At 38.8% G+C, this 20,587-nt stretch overlaps 1 protein-coding gene across 1 annotated transcript in view; it reads left to right on the forward strand.

The window, feature by feature from the left end:
• Positions 1 to 20,587, forward strand: part of ankhb (ANKH inorganic pyrophosphate transport regulator b) — a 192,828-nt gene that overhangs the window by 166,308 nt on the left and 5,933 nt on the right. Inside the window, exons 9-11 of the mRNA XM_039754879.1 lie at positions 9,614 to 9,743; positions 16,339 to 16,462; positions 17,080 to 17,179. Of these exons, the coding sequence (XP_039610813.1) occupies positions 9,614 to 9,743; positions 16,339 to 16,462; positions 17,080 to 17,179 (354 nt within the window). The remainder of the gene's footprint in view (positions 1 to 9,613; positions 9,744 to 16,338; positions 16,463 to 17,079; positions 17,180 to 20,587) is intronic.

Below are 20,587 nucleotides of genomic sequence, written 5' to 3' on the forward strand. Positions count from 1 at the left end.
TTCTCAAGGAAGTGCTACTCAGGAACAAACTTGTTTAGTGCTTGTCTGTGTTGCACGCAAGACTCATGGCTTCTAATTGGGAGAAATGTAAAGATCATATGGAGATAATGTTGAAAGTACTGGCAAGTATGCCAAGGAAGTGAACCCAGTCATATGCAACATTTTAATGACAGTTTTGTGAATTTATAGACACCACTCCTGCAAACAGCCCTCAGAATTTAAAGATGTGATGCTCCTTAGCTATGGGCATTACCTTCAATTCCAGGATATCAATAGTCATGAACCGAGAATGGACCAGAGCAAGACAGCATATAAGTGAGACTTTAAAATCACTTTAAAGAAAGACAGTTTATTTAAAGCATGAGACTAAAAAGTGCCAAAGTGCAAAACAGTGCAGTCAAATAAATAGTTCAATAAAAGTTTCTTTGGTGTGCAAATAATCCAATAAATAACATATAAATTTATGTTATAAATTGCAAAAGGATGAGAGGTAAAACATTAGGTTCTTCAATTTCCTGTATTTCCTCATAAGGACAACAGGAGACTTCACTTTTGCAGCCGATTGTATCCCCAGTTCACCAAGCAGATCTGAACTGCTCTGTTTAAAACGTCCTTGTTTTCCAGGGCTCCTTGCCCTTCTCCAGATACTGCTGCATCTGGCTTCTTCTCCAGTATAGCCTGCCACATCTCCAATCCAACATGCAAATCTGAACCACTAGCGCCAACAGGTGACGTAGCTTCCTGGCTCTTATTCTCTCTCATCAGTGCCACATCTCAGCTGATGAGAGTAGTGCTACAGCACTGAGCCTTGACAGCTATTGGTTCTGCTTTTTAAAAGATGGTCAAATAAATTGATGCTGCTCTTTTCTTCATCCTGCTATAGTACCTCTCCCATTACCACATGACTGGTAATCATCTAATTAGATCAGAGCACGGTTTCACGTAACACCTCACACTGGCACAAGTTAAAACAGCGGGTTGCACCTAAAATCATCAAAACCACTAAATTAAACAATTAACCCCACCCCTCAATGTCAGTCTCTCCACATGAGACCTTAATTTAAGTGAAAGAGTGGCTATTCTGTTCAATCGGAATATGGTCAATAACACCAAAGAGTCAGATATGGTCAGTATGCTGTGCTCTGTCGATTCTCTCAAACAGACAGGACAGTATGGAGTGTGGATTTATATATTGATTATGAACTTGAGGTTGAGAATCTATGCAGTGTTTGTCTAGCTTTAATACATTTTTTTTACCTTTATTTTTTTTATATAGTTTATTTTATTTTTTAGTTTTGCTTTTATCATATAGTTTTAGCATTTTAGAATTAACCTTTAGTTTTTGTCACGCCAAAAATGTCCATACGAACATGATTTTGTAAGTGCAAAACATTATACACATTGTGTCACATTATAGTTTGACATTTCAAAACTTCCAGTATAATCAAAATGTGGAAGAATCAAAGAAGTGTACTCTGATGTCATGTTACATTAACCCCCAACAAGTTTAAGCAAATTATTATTTAATTTTAGAAATGCTTAATTTGTCAAGTTTGAGATTTGCTTTCAGAACCGTAAGATCACTACGCATGTATACTTTCATTTTATATTTACCTGATACGGACTATATGTCATCTACCCATTTCCAAACTTTAAAAGTGAATTTTTTTCAGGGAATTCTTACTTTGTCATTTTTTGAAATTCTATTGGAATCACTACTTGAACTGTGTTAATAACAATAATAGCAAAAATAGAGATGAAGTATTTTCATTTATATACTGTACTGCATTTCTACAAGCATAACATTTACAGTAAATACTGAACATCTGTTATAGCAACAGATGAGAGTGCATTATGACCACTTCTAATATCCAGCTATTAAAACAATACCTGAAGTTATGCACACTCGCTTCATATACCCATGGCGAGATTATGAAACTACAAAGAAACACTGACTAGGCTACCAATCAAATCTGAGCTAATTATTATTACTATTTTATTTATATGGTACATTTCTAATACTCAGAGTGCTTCACAAATAGTCAAAGGAATACAAAAGAAATAATAGCATAGATGAACATGAATAAATATTTGAAAGTCAAAGTTCTGAATTAGATTAACAAACAAGCAGAAAAAAAGAAGAAGAAAGACATGAACATATAACAGAAGTTTACACGTAGTAGCATAAACTAGATCTTACAATCACCCACATTGTTAGGAAATAATGAATAGGATAAGTGTGGATTTTGCTCTCAGTTTTACAGAGAAATTCTTTTAGAAGGATATGGAACATTTAATGATTATTTGTTTACTGTTTAGCCCGGATCTAACAATCCCAGCCTGACCACCACAATGCTGCAAAGTAAGCAGACAAGAGGGAGCCACCTTACTTTAATCAATTGTAATAATCTGATTAAAATTAAACATATACATGTAATATGTACATTAGTCCATCTGTTTCAAGATTCAACGTATTGTGTATTCTGAGATGCTTTACTGCTCACCACAGTTGTACAGAGTGGTTATCCGAGTTACCAGATAGATAGATAGATAGATAGATAAATAGATAGATACTTTATTAATCCCAAGGAGAAATTCATATAATCCAGCAGCATCATACTGATAAATAACAATATTAAATTAAAGAGTGATAACAATGAAGGTATAACAGACAGACAATAATTTTGTATAATATGAACGTTGCACTCTCTTTTTCACCTCTCTTCCACAATCCCCATTACTCTGTACTGTTGATCCCAAGTATTTAAACTCATCCACCTTCGCCAACTCTACTCCCTGTATCCTCACCATTCCACTGACCTCCCTCTCATTTACACACATGTATTCTGTCTTGTTCCTACTGACCTTCATTCCTCTCCTCTCTAGAGCATATCTCCACCTCTCCAGGGTCTCTTCAACCTGCTCCCTACTATCGCTACAGATCACAATGTCATCAGCAAACATCATAGTCTATTTTGTCTTTTCAGCCAACTAGTCCTCAAAATATCAAAAGACATTTGTAACTTTTCTGATTTCCATTTGCGTTCAGCCCTTCTGCATTCGTGTCTGACAGCATGAGTGGTGTCATTTAGTCATGGTTCACCTTTAGATTTAGAACACATACTTTAAATAGGGCAACACTATTCAAAATGTTTTGACAGGTAGAGTAAAATAGTGAGATTAACTCCTCAGTATCAGAACAAGATGAAGTCCCTGAATGAATCCCTGTAATATTATTAAAGGCAGCAGAAAACTGCAGAGAAGTGGAAGAGTTAAATGTACAACAACAGCAGCAAGCAAAAGAACACAATTTAGGGTTATCATAATCATAACTGGGAAATGGTATTTCAAATAAAATAGGCATGTGGTCATAAAAGAATACATCACAAAGTTCAATGTTAAAAACAGGTACACCACATGATAAAACAACATCTAATGGATGTCCATGCTATTGAGTAGGACCAGTCACAGATTGTACAAGATTAAGAATCAATAAGAGCTTAAAAGTCTTTAGATAACGGTTTAGTAGGGCAACAGACATGAATATTAAAGTCACCAACAATAAGGACTTTATCATATGGTTGCATAATCAGAAATCAGAGAAATCATTGGTGTAAAACCCATATTGTATTTAGGTGGACATGATATCAGGGCGCACAAATCTGAATAAATTTGATCCCTCTTTAACACATTCAGCTCAAATCTGGAATAGAAGTTTTATGACACATTCTTACAATTAAAACTTTTCTTATAAACAGCTTCTACTCCTCCTCCACGTCTAGCAGTTCTCATGAGTTAAAGTAAGTACAATCCTGCAGTAAAAATTCTGAAAATGTTGTCAGATTCTCCAGCAGTCAACCAGGTTTCAGTCACACACAGAAAAAATCAATTTATGGGTGGTAAAAAATAATCATTAAGAATAACTATCTTATTTGTTTGTGACCTAGCATTTTCCAAGGCTATCCTGACTGTAGCCAGACCAATCGCCATGGGGTGCCTGAACTAGCTGCTTAATTGCATGAATAAGCAGGTTTACAGGTGTAATTTGCCCAAAAAGTATTTGTATGTGTATGTTTTTTTATATGTTTATCCGTCTATTTTTTTAACCCAATTATGAAGAGCAACATCACAACAAATGACATATATATATATATATATATAAAAGTCAACGTGTGTATGTATGTTCCAGCATCACGTCCGAACGACTGGAGCGATTTTCATGAAACTTGGTACACATGTTCCTCATTGGTCAGCTAAAAATACTGTAGGGTGAAATCAGCCGTAACCTATTCTGGGTAGGGTGGGGGGTGATCTTGCGGTCTTGTATGCATGTTATCATCCATTTGACACTCAGAACAACCACCAGAGAGCGAACTGGAGGCGACTGCCAGCATTCTTTATGTTTGAGCGCCAGGGCACCCCTGTTGCTTTTGAGATTAAATAAGAGTTCTACGCATAGAAGTGTGTGTGTCTGTCCGGCCAGGAAGTGAGACATTGAGTCGGGGTGAGAGCTCCAGCTCCGAGGATACTTTAGCGAGGCCAGTACACCGGCAAAACAAAACCTCCTAAGAAAGACAGTCGCTTAGCTGCTAATTTACAAACGATGCAAGCACTTCAGCAACATGAATCCTTCTAGCAGAGAGATGCCCAGAGTAATTCTGACGATTTAAATATTTTACAGGCTTACACAGTTAGTATATACCAGGCGACTGCCAGCATTCTTTATTTTTGAGCAGCACTGCGCCCCTGATGCTTTTCAAATTAAATAGAGTTGGCTGGTTCCCGGCGTCAACTAGATGATAACATACATATAAGACCGCAAGACAAGGACATTAGTGAGTCTTTGTTTCTTAATTTATTTGTATTGACCGAAAGAGCAAGATCACGGATACAAGCGGCCGAAATGAGTTTTCTTCGCAGGGTGGCTGGACTTTCCCTTAGAGACAGGGTGAGGAGTTCAGTTATCCGGGAGAGACTTGGAGTAGAGTAACTGCTCCTCCGCATTGAGAGAAGTCAGTTAAGGTGGTTTGGGCATCTGGTTAGGATGCCCCCGGACGCCTCCCTTGGAGGGTGTTCCGGGCATGCCCCACTGGGAGAAGGCCACGGGGCTGACCCAGGACACACTGGAGGGATTATATCTCCCGGCTGGCCTTGGACTGCCTCGGGGGTTCTCCCAGAGTAGCTGGAGGAGGTGGCCAGGGAGAGGGAGGTCTTGGCTTCCCTGCTTAGGCCGCTGCCCCCGCGACCCGACCTCGGATGGATGGATGGATGGACATATATTATGTATTTCTGTGCACTCTATCTTATCTAGCATGATTATTTTAAAATCAACAGAAGACATACTCTTCAGAATGTTCCACACTGTTATTTGGCAGCAAAGAAAGTACATTACTCCACTTTTGCTTGGCTTTTTCGTACAGCCAGCATCACCTATTAGGATGTTATCTCCTTAGTATAATGTTTAACAGAATGTCACCTTTTGCTTTGTGATTGGTTAATAATTCATTGCTGTGTTAACAGCAGAACACGCTGGATCAATCAAAATGGACAGTTTCTTTATAAAATAATTGTCATTGATAGCATTTTCACTGTGTATATTTTTGTGCAGCCTAAGACATTCACCTTTCACACAAAGCACCATTCCAGTAGCCTGACATAATTTGCTGTTTTGTGCCAAATAAATATGGGCTGTTTTCAATGATCTGTAGTATCATAGGCTTCACAGTGAGGCATTTAGGAATCCAGGTTAATTATAAACTCTGTATTACATAAACCACAACTGGGCATCAGAGAGCACTGGGTTGTGCTTCATGAACTGTCCTTGAAAGAATGTACTTGCAGAAGCAATTTTGATTTACTCCTCATACTCATTTGAAAAACATTTCACACAAATATATACATATAATAATCTAGGGCAGCTGCCCCTGTTTAAATCCGCATGGGGAATGCAACGTGTTTCAACTGTTTATTCCTATACTGGAATATACATTTCATACTGCAGTTTAAAGTTTTATAGGAAGCTCTGAATGTTTCCCACTCACTTTCACAGAGTCTGGTGATTGTTGAGTTGATTGAACTTTTATTTGGATATTTTTATACAGTAGGGCAGAACTTAATTCCATTTTACCAAATTACATATTTTATATCTGTTCTATAGAATCTGTTATTGTTTTTACTGTAAGAAATACTCCTGGTCACTTTCATCCATTCACCAACTTATCCACATCTCACACACATTAAGTTAGTTCAGACTTGTCACATTTACATCCCTGCAAAAAGAAGACTCTTCAAGCTTATTTTACACTGACTTGCACTGACTTTGTTATTATCATTCCAAAGTAGCAAGTTCAGTCATTTTAATTCATATGTTTTAATCATGATCTACAGTGACTGTAACCAATTATGTCACTTTTACTGATTAGCCAGGAAGTAATATTCAAAATTCACATTGCAAATTAGCTATCAAAATGAGTTACCAGAGCAAATGAATGAGCAAAAACATCTCTGGGTAAGCACAGTAAACCATAATATGGAGGAATAAGAATAGGGTGGGACAGACATTTATCAAAGCTTCCTAGAAATAATGTTATTGAATCTGTGAAACAGATACCTCTTTAAGCTTCAATTGCCACATGTTGTTTCTTTTTTACAGGAAATATCCATAGTCAGGTTGACAATCATGGCTGGTCATATATTAATCTACAGAACACACAGTCGAGGCACAACTCTGATATTCAATATTTTGATATAGCAGAATTCGGAACGGAATATATTTTTTTTAATACCAATGCTATTTTCATTTATATGTTGTGGACTATGGCTGGCCAGTCATCCCGGCCAATACCCCCAGGCCACCAGATGGAGCCCTCCCTGCAGCATGGAGGTGTCCCGAATGCCAGCAGGGAATCATGGACATTGGAGTTTTTCTTCACAGCCCTGCTGGATACCCTGGGGGCCACCAGAGGACGCTGCAGGGAGGCCCATGGACTATTATTTTTCCTATAATCCGAAAGTACGTCTTAGTCACAGCGACAGGAGAAATGACGTACTTCCAGGATGAAGAAGGGGAGCTTTGATCTGACCCAGAAGTGCTAGGAAGTCACATGGACTGAGGGTTCAGAAGCACTTCCGGGTCAAGGACTATTTAAAGGACTGTGGGAGATCCCAGGGTTGAGCTGACTCGGGTGGCAACGCGTCTGGGAGTAGGAGGATTGATTTGTGTATTGATTTATTGGTTATTGTATGAGTATTGTGGAGTGTAGGGTGCTTTGCGCACTATTTTGTCCAAATAAAAATAATTATTGAACTTTTACCTGGTGTCTGGCGTCTAATCCGAGGGTTCAAGGGGATGACAGCGTCCCCTATCTGTCACAATGTATACTAACTCTTTAAATGTGCTTACAGTACAATTTATACTGCATATGACTAAGAGTCTTAGAATACTGATCTCTGTAATAATTTACAATGCACGTGTGGACTAAATATTCAATACAAATCCAAACTGACAGCAGCATACATGCCCATAATAGAAGCTGGCCTATGAATTTAGATGAAACACACTTCAGCACCAAATCACACTAAATCAGAACATATTGATGGCATGTAAGGTAAGCCGATTTGTGTTTTCTATTAAAATAATGTATTTTAACACATTCTTATTTATCATGACACCAAAGAGTGCAAGTAAGATTTTCCTTGCGCTGTGTACATGTGAGTGTGCTACTACTAATACTACTACATCAAGAAAGGGTGTACGACAGACCAATTGTAAGATGTGTTGGGAATGTATTTATGATGTGAGATGAAGAATGGATTGATTGAAGTTAATGAAAGCATTTTCTCTTTTAAAGGTTTTTTTTCTGGCTATTAGACTTATCAAAACAACTGAAGCAAACAGGTTATAAGAAACAGAATAATACAATTGACTAATAAACACAAAGAGTCGAAAAACAAGATAACTGCATATATATCGTCATAGAAGACAGAAGAGACAGAGGAACATATAACACAGAAAAGGCTGACTGTTACAGGCTGTTTAGAATCATAATTAATATTTCCACAGATAAACAGTTTTACGATATCAAGTCTTTAAAGATGTTATATGGTGCTTTATGGAGTTAAGCGTTGTTGTTCCAGGTTCAAGTGGAGAACTCTTCTTGTACTGGAGTGCACTCTTTCTCTTTGCTACTTGGTCCTTTGTCCATAGTGCGGTGTGATGTTGCCTTCACCAGGTCACTGTTAGGCTCTTTGCTGTGTCCTTTGCAACTTCATAGGGAAAGCATTACTCTCCCTGGTATAAGGGTGTAGGCACTGAAGTTCAATTCTTGAACTAATGCTGCTTCTTATTCTTCTTAGACTGGGCTCAGTCATTGGCACAGAGCTTGGTTTGGCAGAGTGGATCTTATGGTTAGCTCAGGGCATTCAGTTCTAATACTTTATGGAGATCAGCTTCCAAGCTAAATAAGGCTTGTGAGCTTCTTGCTGCACAGGCAGTGGGTGGATTCTCACACCAAAGAAAGCAGATGATCATCTTTCACCTCCAAAGACTGTCAGCATTCAGCCCCCCACCAAAAAAAAAAAGTGAATATTCTTAGTTTTGAATGAAGGTGTAACCTCTGTTGATTGGATCAAGGTCAAGCTACAGATCCAGTACATATAGATGCCTTATTCTGTCAATCACATCCAGCCAGAGTTCAGTCTGCAGTAACCAGCCTAAAAGGAATATCCCTTTGAGTGGCCTTTTCATCTGAATGAGTCTCTGCAGAGGTCTCAGCTCAACTCTGATTTACAACTTTATTATTAAATGAAGTACAGAGCTAGCCAAAGTGTTGGTAAAGTTGCAGTTCAGCCATTTATTTTAGTGTTCACTCTAGAATGCAGGTGCGGGGCGTAGCCGGCTTTTGCATCGCTAAATCATCAGTTTTTCTTATTTCTTTTATTTGCTCCTTATGTATTTATGGTCTTGTTTCTCTGAATTTAGGGTAATGTATTATGCTTCTCAGTACGGTGTCACAGTGGTACAGTGGCTAGCACCTCTGTTCCACTCCTGTAGATGTCTGTTCTTTGATTGCACATCAAGTTACTTTTTGTGTAGACACTGTATGTTTCTTGTAGTGCTCACCAGGTTTTCTCTGGAGACTCCAGTCCCGCAGGGATTATAAGATGTTAGCCTCATCAACCATTTCAATTGTTTCAGTTCATGTATGCAAATGAGTAAGATCTGTAGTGCATTAAAAGCCCATCCAAGGTTTGTTGCTGCTTTATATCTGATGCTGCCAAGGTGGGCCGTGGCTCACAAGACCATGTTTTCAAAGAAATGCCTAAAAAGTGGCAGTCTTGTCATTTGGCAACTATTCGGTTTAGGCTACTCATTAGTACCAACTGATTGTTTTATTTTATTTTTATTAAGTATGTCTTTATTTCTTGTATATACAGCTGTTCAGCCCCTCTTGACTTGCCTAATTACTGCATTATTGGCTTTTCATTAAAATGCAAAGACCAGTATCATGCTGGAGTCTCAGTAATCTCTTCTACACTGGCTATTGTATATGACTGCTTCATGTCATTTTTGTGCTGACTCTTTTTTCTAAATTGTGTTTCCCTGTTCCCACAGCTGTGCTTTGTGGTTTTTTGGACACCAAATGTTTCTGAAAGGATCTTGGTGGATATTATTCGGGTGGACTTGGACTTTGCAAACCTTTGTGTGATCCCATTACGGATTTTCTCCTTTTTTCCAATACCTGGTATGTCATTAACCCATTCTGAATTTGTTTTGAGTGACTGTAATGTTGTAATGTGATATATCTTGGTTTTATAGGAGAACCTGGTTTTAATTTATAAGAAGCACACAACTCTCAACAGAATAGCTGAATGAATTTTTATGCTGTTGGTATTCATTTTTGATGGATAACTAGATCTCTAATGAAATGGCGTGCATAAATCATTATGATCATATATTTTATGGGCAGCTGAAGCAGTATCAATGACTATAAATAATTCAACTCCCCCAGTCAGTCCTCAAATAGTTTTTAGTCTACATAACAACTCATCCATTTATTCTCAGCGTCTTTTAAATCATTGGCCTCATTAACAGCATCTTGTTTGCCTAATTATCTGCCTTCACACCAGTGTAACTGTGGTGAAAACCACTGATTAGTTCCTATAGAACTGCGAGAAAATGATTTTAAAACCAGTAATTTTTAGATTACACATATTCAATAATGAGTTTTCTTTACATTCTCTGTTAAAGCAGCCTTAAGCTTTATCTTCAGGTAAAAATACTTGACTCCCATTTTCAACCACTATGCCAGTGAAACGCTAAACACAAAACGACATGCACACTTAAATCAACAAGAAGGTTCAAACCCTGACATGGGCATTATCTGTATGGAGTCTGCATGTAAACTGTATGAACATAAGAACATTAGAACCAACTAGACGAGAACAGGCCATTCAGCCCAACAAAGCTCGCCAGTCCTATCTATTTATTTCTTACAAAAAGAACATTAAGTTGAGTTTTGAAAGTCCCTAAAGTCTTACTGTCTACCACACTACTTGGTAGCTTATTCCAAGTGTCTATCATTCTTTGTGTAAAGAAAAACTTCTTAATGTTTGTGCGAAATTTACCCTTAACAAGCTTGTTACTTAAATTTTTATCCAAATCATTAATATATATTAAAAATAGCAACGGCCCTAGCACTGACCCCTGTGGAACACCACTCTTAACATCGGCCAGTTCTGATGAGGTTCCTCACACCATCACCCTCTGCTTCCTGTGTCTGAGCCAATTCTGCACCCATCTAAAAACATCACCCTGAACTCCCACTTCTTTTAACTTGATGCCCAACCTCTCATGTGGCACCTTATCAAAGGCTTCCTGAAAGTCAAGATAAATAATATCATAAGCTCCACTCTGATCATATCCTTTTGTTGCCTCCTCATAGAATTCCAGCATGTTAGTAAAACACAACCTCCCTCTTCTGAACCCATGATGAATGTCCAGAATAACTCCTGTCCTTGCCAGGTGTTGCTCTACTTAATCCTTAATAATTCCTTCCATTAATTTTCCTGTGGTGCATGTTAAACTAACTGGCCTAAAATTGCTTGAGCGACTCTCCAAGCTAGTGTTTTGGTCTAGACAGTGTGTGTGCCCAGAAAGAATTCTAACTGCATTCTTGTACAATTGCTCGCATACTAAAGTGTCAGCAGGCATTTTTCGTGGTATTATACAGTACGTGTAATTTGTGAGCATGCCCTTGTCGATCAAACAGAGGAAGCTCTGCAGTCTACTTGTAACTTTACGCTGTAGGAAGATAAGAAAATAAATTTTTTTAGCTTAGGTACCTGACTCTGTGATAAACAAGGCTTTAGTTGGGAGAGGTTTTTGCAGTTTCTCCGGTGGTGGTGGTGGGATGGTATAGCAGGCTGCTTGCTGCTTGGGATCATTGACACATTTACAAGATAAAAAACGCTGAATGGAGACGTGCGAGTGGATTTAAGGTGGGCCTGATTTATGAGTTTTCTCGTAAGCTTTGGTAATTCTAGTGTTAAGAACTCAAGGGTAAATATTATCTGGTCCTGGTGATTTGTTTGATTTCAGGCTATTTAATCTGAGCAGTACTTCTCCCTCTACAATTTCCAAATCCCTCAGTACCTCCTTAGTAGTCCCTCTTACTGCTGTGAGGTTATCCACTTTCTCACTTGTGAAGACCTCAGAAAAATGTAAGTTAAGGGCATCCGCTGTTTCATTGTCTGTATCTTTTAATTCCCCTTTACTATTTCTGATGCACTTCACCTCCTTCTTGACTGTTCTTACTAAAATACTGAAAGAATCTCTTAGGGTCTTCTTTCACCTTATCTGCTATATTCTTCTCCTGCTGTCTTTTAGCCTCCCTGATATCTTTTCTTAATGGTTGCTGTCATGTTCTCATACGGTCTACGATTCACTTTGCAGTTATTAGTCTTATATTCCTTACCATTAACGGCACACTGCACGATAGTGTGCAGTGAATACACTTGACTTGAGCATTCATAGCTTTCATCCTCTTTCTCTGTACGTTTAGCATTTGTTTGCTCAGAGGTTGATGCGCTTGCTGCTTCCTGAGCAGCTCTTCTTTTCTGCTCCCTAGCGTCCCACTTCTTCTCTTCTTTCGCCAGCATCTTTTCGTGTTAAAACTGATTAAGTCAGTGTTTGTGTTGCAGTTACTAAGTACATTTTCTTAAATGTTTCACTTAAGCTGGCACTTAAATCTTCAATTTGCCTCAAGAATAATTTAAGATATGAAGAGGAAGGGGAAGTGACGATGAAGGTGGTAGGGATTAGAACCGCACCAATATGCATTCTGTCCTGCATTACATGTAAAACATTTTTAAACCTGTTCCACTGCTCTTCGGCTGTCTTACACTTAAATGCTTATCCCAGTGTATCCTCCTTATACTTTGTTGCATCTGGTCAAACTTTGCCCTACCAAAGTTCACCTAAACAATTTTAATCTTTGCATCTGCACTCTTACAAAATACTGAGAATTGTATTATATTATGGTCACTTGACCCTAGTGGTTCAATCACCTCTATACTATTCTATCTTGATTATTACAAAAATTCTACCTGGATTATTACAAATATATGGTGTAGGATATTACCATCTGGTATTATTCCAGATATTTATATTAGTAGATGTGGAGTTATTTAAATCCAAAGCTATCCGAAAGCTATACAATATTTTTCTCCATATGGTTTAAATGTACAACATTCCAAAAATGTGACCCAGTGATGCAGGCATCTGAGGATATCACTCACAGGTTGGATCTTGCCCGGGTTATATTTTAGACAATTTTAGATGAGATGCGTTAAAAACAATGAACAATTTTATTTGAACCATGGTGAGCTTGATACATATTGAATTAGAGTATATTTTATGAATGACTGAATTCTGCTGCTACTTTTCTGAAATTTTAATTGAGAGTTCAGTTGTCTGTCACTCTCTAAGATTATTAAGGAGTAAGTTCAGATATTGATATTGGTTCAGATATTGGTCAGTAGTGTCAAACCTTATTTTTCTAAGGGTCAAAGATAATAACCAATGTGGGCTGGCATGTAATCATCAAACAATTGCCACTACATCTTTTATAAAACAAGTCACAAATTTATATTCCGACTTGTGTGTCTCTTAACACTGCCTTCCCTCTTAATCAGTTTTTCTTTTCTTTGAAATTGCAGCAGGATGGTAAATCTAGCAGCAGCCACAGATCGTAGATCAGCACTGACTGAAAAAATAACTTTAGCACATAATGTTTAGTGAGAGCAGCAGTTGAGACACATGCAAGAATTTGTAGCTAAAGAAAAGTACGTGGAACACATAGGCCACATTTGGAACTGGCCAAAAAATAGACAGCAGTCTCATTTAACACAACTGGAAATGCAAAAGTGTTTTCTATAAACATACAATAACCAAGTCAGTGGAAAAGACAAAAGAATCATGTAGGACAGTAGCAGCAGCCAGGTAAATCGTGGAAAGTTGGCCAACTCTGACTCCTGTGCATCTTTAATAAGTGAAGAAAAAAAAAATGAGTGTCAGCAGTGGCATGTGTGAAGTTGGGCTATCTTCTCCATCATAGGACTGACATATATTTGGCATTACGGCTAAAATGCTAAAGTTGTTTATGGTAGTGGGGCATGTCATCTTCTTTACACTTTGTCATTTTTGAATAACAATGAGCAGCCAGTTTCCATACTAACTAAAGGATAGTAGCTGCAGTGCTTCAGATAAACATCAGTGAATACTGTAAAATTATTTTAATGTCAGGTGTAAATTTAAATTATATACAGATAGAATCAACATATGAAATGCACGTTAAAGGTGGTCTTTGAGAAAACTAATGGTCATCGCAGCCCATGATTCTTAAGTTTGACGTACCTGTTATAGGTAACAGATGAGTAACTTGGGTGAGTTTTAGTGGTATGTGGCATGCCGGAAAAATGATACACTGGTAGAAATTTTCAAACTGGGGGAAATTTTCATGTTTCATTTTAACTGTGATTTAGCATCTTTGTTACACTCACATAAGTATACATATGTGTAGTGAGGAGAGGGTGTTCCAGTACCTTCTGATACAATGCGTCATATGGTGATAAACTATAGAGATGGAAAAAGAAGGTGAAGATAGAGGCTGAGACTGCCTTACATCCACATGACCAATAAAATTAAGAGCTGGTTTGGAAAATGCTTAGTGCTCAGTTTCTCACACTCTTTATATTTAACTTTTTATAGGTAAGTCTGAATGTTCACATGCAATTAACCAGCATGTAGCTGACATGTCCAAAAACTAATAGTGCGTTTGTTTCAGAGATTAAATTTATATAAACAAATGTGTACTGCAGAAAATAAATGTTATAATATTAATCATGGACCGTAGAATCAGATGGCACTAGGGCTCCACCTTCTTTTGTTTTATTAATGTTAAAATTTGTATTTTGCATTATATTGTACATGCTGCGTGACAAGATGACAAAACACTACTTTTTTTTCTTGTCAAGTCTATTGATTTTTGAAGGGGTCATTTCAAAAACACATGTGCTTATCCCGCTATCAATTAAAGTGGCTTTCTCTAGAATGTTCGTGTATGCATTTTACAAATCTGAAATGACTGAGCGACTAAAACTAATACAACAATTTGAAAAATTACAAAAATAAAGAAACAGAGTACTTCAAACAAATGGTAATTATTAAGATGTTGTCAGGACAGAGTGCTGTCAATGGAACATACATTTATGATGGGTTTTAATACATGTAGGCAGTATGCAGATGCTTTCAACAGTGTAAGATATTCAGTGCTTGAAGTGGGCTGGCACTCAGTGCCAGCATTTTTCCTTTTTTCCTGAAGGGGTACTGACAGTAAGGGCATTCTTTAGATCTCTATGGAGCTACCTTTTTAACGTGTGGCCATTTTGAGTTCCAGATAAATGATGTTACAGTTTAGTCGAATTTCATAAAGAAGTATATACAGTATTGATGTATATAGCCAGCAGCCATACCACATGCACATCAGAATAGCTCATCCACTTGAAGCTAAGCATGATTGGGCCTGTCCAGTACTTGGATGGGAGACCATCTAGGAAAGCTTGAGATGCTGCTGGAAGAGGTGTCAGTGAGGCCAGCAGGGGGCACCTACCCTGTCATCTGAATGGGGATCCTAATCCCCCAGTGCAGTGACGGTGGCACAGTGTTGTAATAATTGCACCATCCTTCAGGTGAGACATAAAATCGAGGTCCTGACTCTCTGTGGTCATAAAGATCCCTGGGCATCTTGATGTCCATTCTATATTGCCCTTCACAGCCTAGTCATTCTGGCCCCTCCGTCTGAAATTGTCTCTCTCTCTCTCACCACTTCTCACCTAATAGCTCATGTATGAGCATACTGGCGCAAAAATGGCAGCGGTTGCATCATCCAGATGGATGCTACACATTAGTAGTGATCGATATAGTGCTTTGAGTAGTGATAAAAGCACTATATTAATGTAAAAAATTATTATTATTATTATTATTATTACATAGGGATGCTGTGAATGAAGTATAGTAGCTTTGGATGGCCCTTAATTTTGATAGAAGGAAACATCATTGGGGACTGGAAAGAGGATGGAAGCCCTCTGCACTCTCAGAGAGTAGCACACAGTCACAAGCTGGTGGCCTCATTACCTTTTTAAGAGAACATGTAGCAGTTATGGATAGAGAAGGTTCAGGGTCAGAAGAATATCAAGGGCTGCTAGAGTGAGCTCTAGTCAGGTGTCACTGTTGCAAATGAAAAAAAATCAACCATCAACTGTGAATTTGGCTGGGATGTGATTTTTGTTTTGAGGTCTGAAGGCCTGGGCTCAGGTGATTATCTCGGGCAAATGCTTACCTGGCAGCAGGAAGACAAGCCAGAATGCAGAGAGAGAGAGAGAGAGAGAAAGGATGTGTGAAATGAAATGCTTGGTACTACTTTGTTAGGCAAGTGGAAAGCCATACTACCTGCAGTAACAGACAGGGGTCAGCAGCTTGTATCGGTCCAGACAGGCTGTGGACTTTCTTTTGTTTCGTCCGTTTGTTATTTTGATTTCTCCCTTTTGTTCAGCCCTCATTTATTTTAATTGTTTATTAAGTTTAGACTCTTCTGTAGATTTCTGGGCAACCTCACATTATCCTACCTGGGTACAAAGTATGTTGCAATTACACTTCCTACTTGTGAAAAAGTGTTCAACAAAAAAATACACTTTTTGCCAGAAAGAATGTAATATTTGTTCACATCAGTCCATATAAAAATCTTTTTCCCCTTTTTATCATTTTTTTTTCTTCAACAGTTACAGTGCGAGCTCACTTGACTGGTTGGCTGATGACTCTAAAGAAGACATTTGTGCTGGCGCCCAGTTCAGTATTAAGAATCATAGTCCTTATAACCAGTCTCATTGTGCTGCCTTACTTGGGGTAGGTCCATTCATCTTAGAAACATTTTGAACTTTTGGTTGTGAAATCTATGATTGATTTCAATACATGTAGTTAATAATGAATGCATTAAAAACATATTTTGAGTCAAATACTGAGTTACCTTGGTTTGTGGTGATCTACAGTATCAGAGCAAAATGTACATACAAGTGGGAAGTTTATTGGCTCTAATCAACTGTCATTTTTTTTAAACTTGTTACTTCCGATTGTGTACTCATCACATAATGTCTGCATGTTTTAAATAATTTTCTGAAATCTCTGTACATTTTAAGACACTTGAAAAATGTGTTTCTATGTACTTCCATCATTGCAGTTTAGCCTAAATAAGGTCAGTCCAATGCAGGCTACACAAACACTCATACAGGAATGCTTTAGCATCTCCTATGCACAGTAACACTGGCAAAAAGTCCCTTAAGGGGGAACCAAAAGCTATAGCATGCATCCAGTAATTCATGTTACCGGTGTTACAGAGGTGCTTATTGTAAATGTGGCCATCAACCAGTGGCTGACAGCAAATACATTTTCTCCAAATTTTTATCTAGAAATAAATTCAATTATATCATTTTCAAGTTAACTTATAAAACCTTTTTGTTCTTCAGGGTACATGGAGCTACTCTGGGTGTCGGATCTCTTCTAGCTGGTTTCTTGGGAGAATCAACCATGGTGGCAATAGCAGCTTGCTATGTCTACAGGAAACAGGTGAGGCAAACACAAGATTTCACTGTAAGTGTACATAGCTTTTAGACTCAAAACAAAAACCTTTAAAAATGTTAACAAAAGTGTATTTCATGCAGTTCACAGTCCCTAAGGAAACAAGCAAAATTCATAAAAAAAAACAAGGGCAAGAACCATTAAGTATATACAGTTGTGAAAAAGAAAGTATACTCTCTTTCAATTCTAAGGTTTTACCTATCAGGACATACTAAAAATCATCTGGGGCCTCTTGTATAAACGGTGTGTACGCACAGAAATGTTGCGTAAGAACTTTTCCACGTTCAAATCGTGATGTATAAAACCTACACTTGGCGTAAAGCCACGCACTTTTCCACGGTACCTCATACCTTGTCGTACGCAAGTTCTCTGCTCGGTTTTGCAGACTGGCAACACCCAGCGTCAAAGCAGTGCTACTGTTCCTGTGTGGTTACACCTTATTTTCCTGACGCGGCTTTGTAAATATACTGAAACTAACCGCATATTGTTTGTTAGTGTAATGCATCTGATTGTAATTAAGTTGTAACAAAATAATGGTCCAGGGAATAGCCATAGTATTCCAAATACCATAACTGCTTTAGCGTTGTTACTCTCACTGCACCTTCTTCTTCTTTCAGCTGCTCCCTTTAAGGGTTGCCACAGCGGATCATTTTTTTTCATATTACTCTCACTGCACCGCTCGGAGTATTTATATCACTGTATCTGAGTGGGGAATCATAGCAGCAGCTGATCGGAAAGAGAATTATCAGTATTACAGCATCAAGCCCATGCTGCCAAAGCCACGGCAAAACACTTCAGAGCCTTTTCTTTGCGGACTTCGCGATTCAGAAACAGTTTCATCCCAAGAACTATAAACGCACTCAATCAATTGCTCCTTGTAGAACTGTTTGTACTTATAAGTATAATCACCCCACTGTAAACTTGCACTACTTATAATATTGCACAACCTGCGCCACTTTATAAAGCGCGTATTTACATATGATGACGATATCATTTGTAAGATGAAATGCAGCAAAATGTTTATTATATTATACAGATAAAACTTTAACTTCATTTAAATAATCTGTATTGTTAATAATTAAACATGTGAGGACACGGTGGCACAGAGCTAGCAAGTTGAGCTTGCGCTGTATATTTGCTGAGACTGGCGCAACACTGGAAGGATAGACGGATAGAATAATTAAACATGTACTATGAAGATATTTCAATGTTCCTTTACAGTTTTGAAGAATCGTCGTTGTTAAGCTTACAGATGGCTTAATGTCTATTACAGAGCTGATTGTGTGGCGATCGGTTACTTGGGGAAAGAAAAGCACTGACTGCGGTGACAGCTACGCCAATATACACTGCTCACAAAAATTAAAGGAACACTTTAAAGAAACACATTAGATACATCAGATCTCAATATAAAGTTGGATATCTATACAAATAACGACAGGGCAATGTCTTAGGAACAAAAGGATGCCAAGTCTTTTAATGGAAATAAAAGTTTTCTGCCTACAGAGGGCTCAATTGTGTAGACGCCCTAAAATCAGAGTGAAATGAAGATGTGGCAGGCTAGTCCATTTTTTCAAAAACTTAATTTACTGCTACTCAAAATGCTTTTCAGTATCTTGTGTGGCCCCCACGAGCTTGTATGCATGCTTGACAACGTCGGGGCATGCTCCTAATGAGACGACAGATGGTGACTTGTGGCATTTCCTCCCAGATCTGTATGAGGGCATCCCTGAGCTGTTGTACAGTCTGAGGAGCAACCTAGCGGCGCCTAATGGACCGAAACATAATGTCCCACAGATGTTCTATTGGGTTTAAGTCAGGAGATCGTGAAGGCCATTCAATTGTTTCAATTCCTTCATCCTCCAGGTACTGCCTGCATACTCTTGCCACATGAGGCCGGGCATTGTCGTGCATTAGGAGGAAACCAGGACCTACTGCACCAGCATAGGGTCTGACAATGGGTTCAAGGATTTCATCTCAATACCTTATGGCAGTCAGAGCACCATTTCCAACGCAGTAGATGTCTGTGCGTCCCTCAATGGATATGCCTCCCCAGACCATCACTGACCCACCACCAAACCTGTCATGTTGAACGACGTTCCAGGCAGCATATCGTTCTCCTTGTCTTCTCCAGACTCTTTCACGTCTATCACAGCTGCTCAGGGTGAACCTGCTCGTCTGTAAAAGTACAGCGCCAGTGGCGGACTTGCCAATTCTGGTGTTCTTGAGCAAATGCCAGTCGAGCTCCACGGTGATGGGCAGTGAGCACAGGGCCCACTACAGGACGTCGGGCCCTCAGGCCATCTTCATGAAGTCTGTTCCTGATTGTTTAGGTAGAGACATTCACACCAGTGGCCCTCTGGAGGTCATTCTGTAGGGCACGAGCAGTGCTCAGCCTGTTCCGCCTTGCACAAAGGAGCAGGTATCGGTCCTGCTGATGGGTTGAGGACCTTCTACGGCCCTGTCCAGCTCTCTGAGAATAACAGCCAGTCTCCTGAAATCTCCTCCATGTTCTGGAGATTGTGCTGGGAGACACATTAAACCTTCTTGCTGCAGCACGTGTGGATGTGCCATCCTGGAGAAGTTGGACAACCTGTGCAACTTCTGTAGGGTTAAGGAATCACCTCATACTGCCAGTAGAGATAATTACTCAAGCCAAAACTAGCACGAGTGGAAAACCAGCCAAAAAAGATCAAGAGGGAGAAACTTGAAATGACCTCCACATGTAAAACCAGTCCTGTTTTGAAGGTTTTCTAATTGTTGCCACTTTAGTGCACCTGTCGTTAAGTCCATGAACACCAATACAGCTGAAAGTGATTAACAATGACCTCAGCTGCTTAACCAACCAGACAATTATCAGACAGGTTTAATTGATTTCATGCCAGGCCCAATAAAAAAAGTGTTTCTTTAATTTTTGTGAGCAGTATATCTATACTAATAAAAGGCAAAGCCCTCACTCACTCACTCACTCACTGACTCATCACTAATTCTCCAACTTCCCGTGTGGGTGGAAGGCTGAAATTTGGCAGGTTCATTCCTTACAGCTTCCTTACAAAAGTTGGGCAGGTTTTATATCGAAATTCTACGCGTAATGGTCATAACTGGAAGCACTTTTTCTCCATTTACTATAATGGAGATGAGCTTCAACGCCGTGGGGGCGGAGTTTCATGTGACATCATCACGCCTCCCACGTAATCACGCAGTACATAGAAAACCAGGAAGACCTCAAAAAAGCACTGAAGAAAACATGCATTATATAATTGAGAAGGCAGCGAAACAATAAGAAGCGAGAAAGTGACATATACAACCATATTCATGAGCTCTGCTACTTCGGAAACAAAGCACGATGTAAACCTACACTTTAAATTAAGTTCATAGACAGGCTGCGCTGGCGCTTGT

Source organism: Polypterus senegalus, chromosome 5 (assembly GCF_016835505.1).
Source record: "Polypterus senegalus isolate Bchr_013 chromosome 5, ASM1683550v1, whole genome shotgun sequence".
Lineage (NCBI taxonomy): Eukaryota > Metazoa > Chordata > Cladistia > Polypteriformes > Polypteridae > Polypterus > Polypterus senegalus.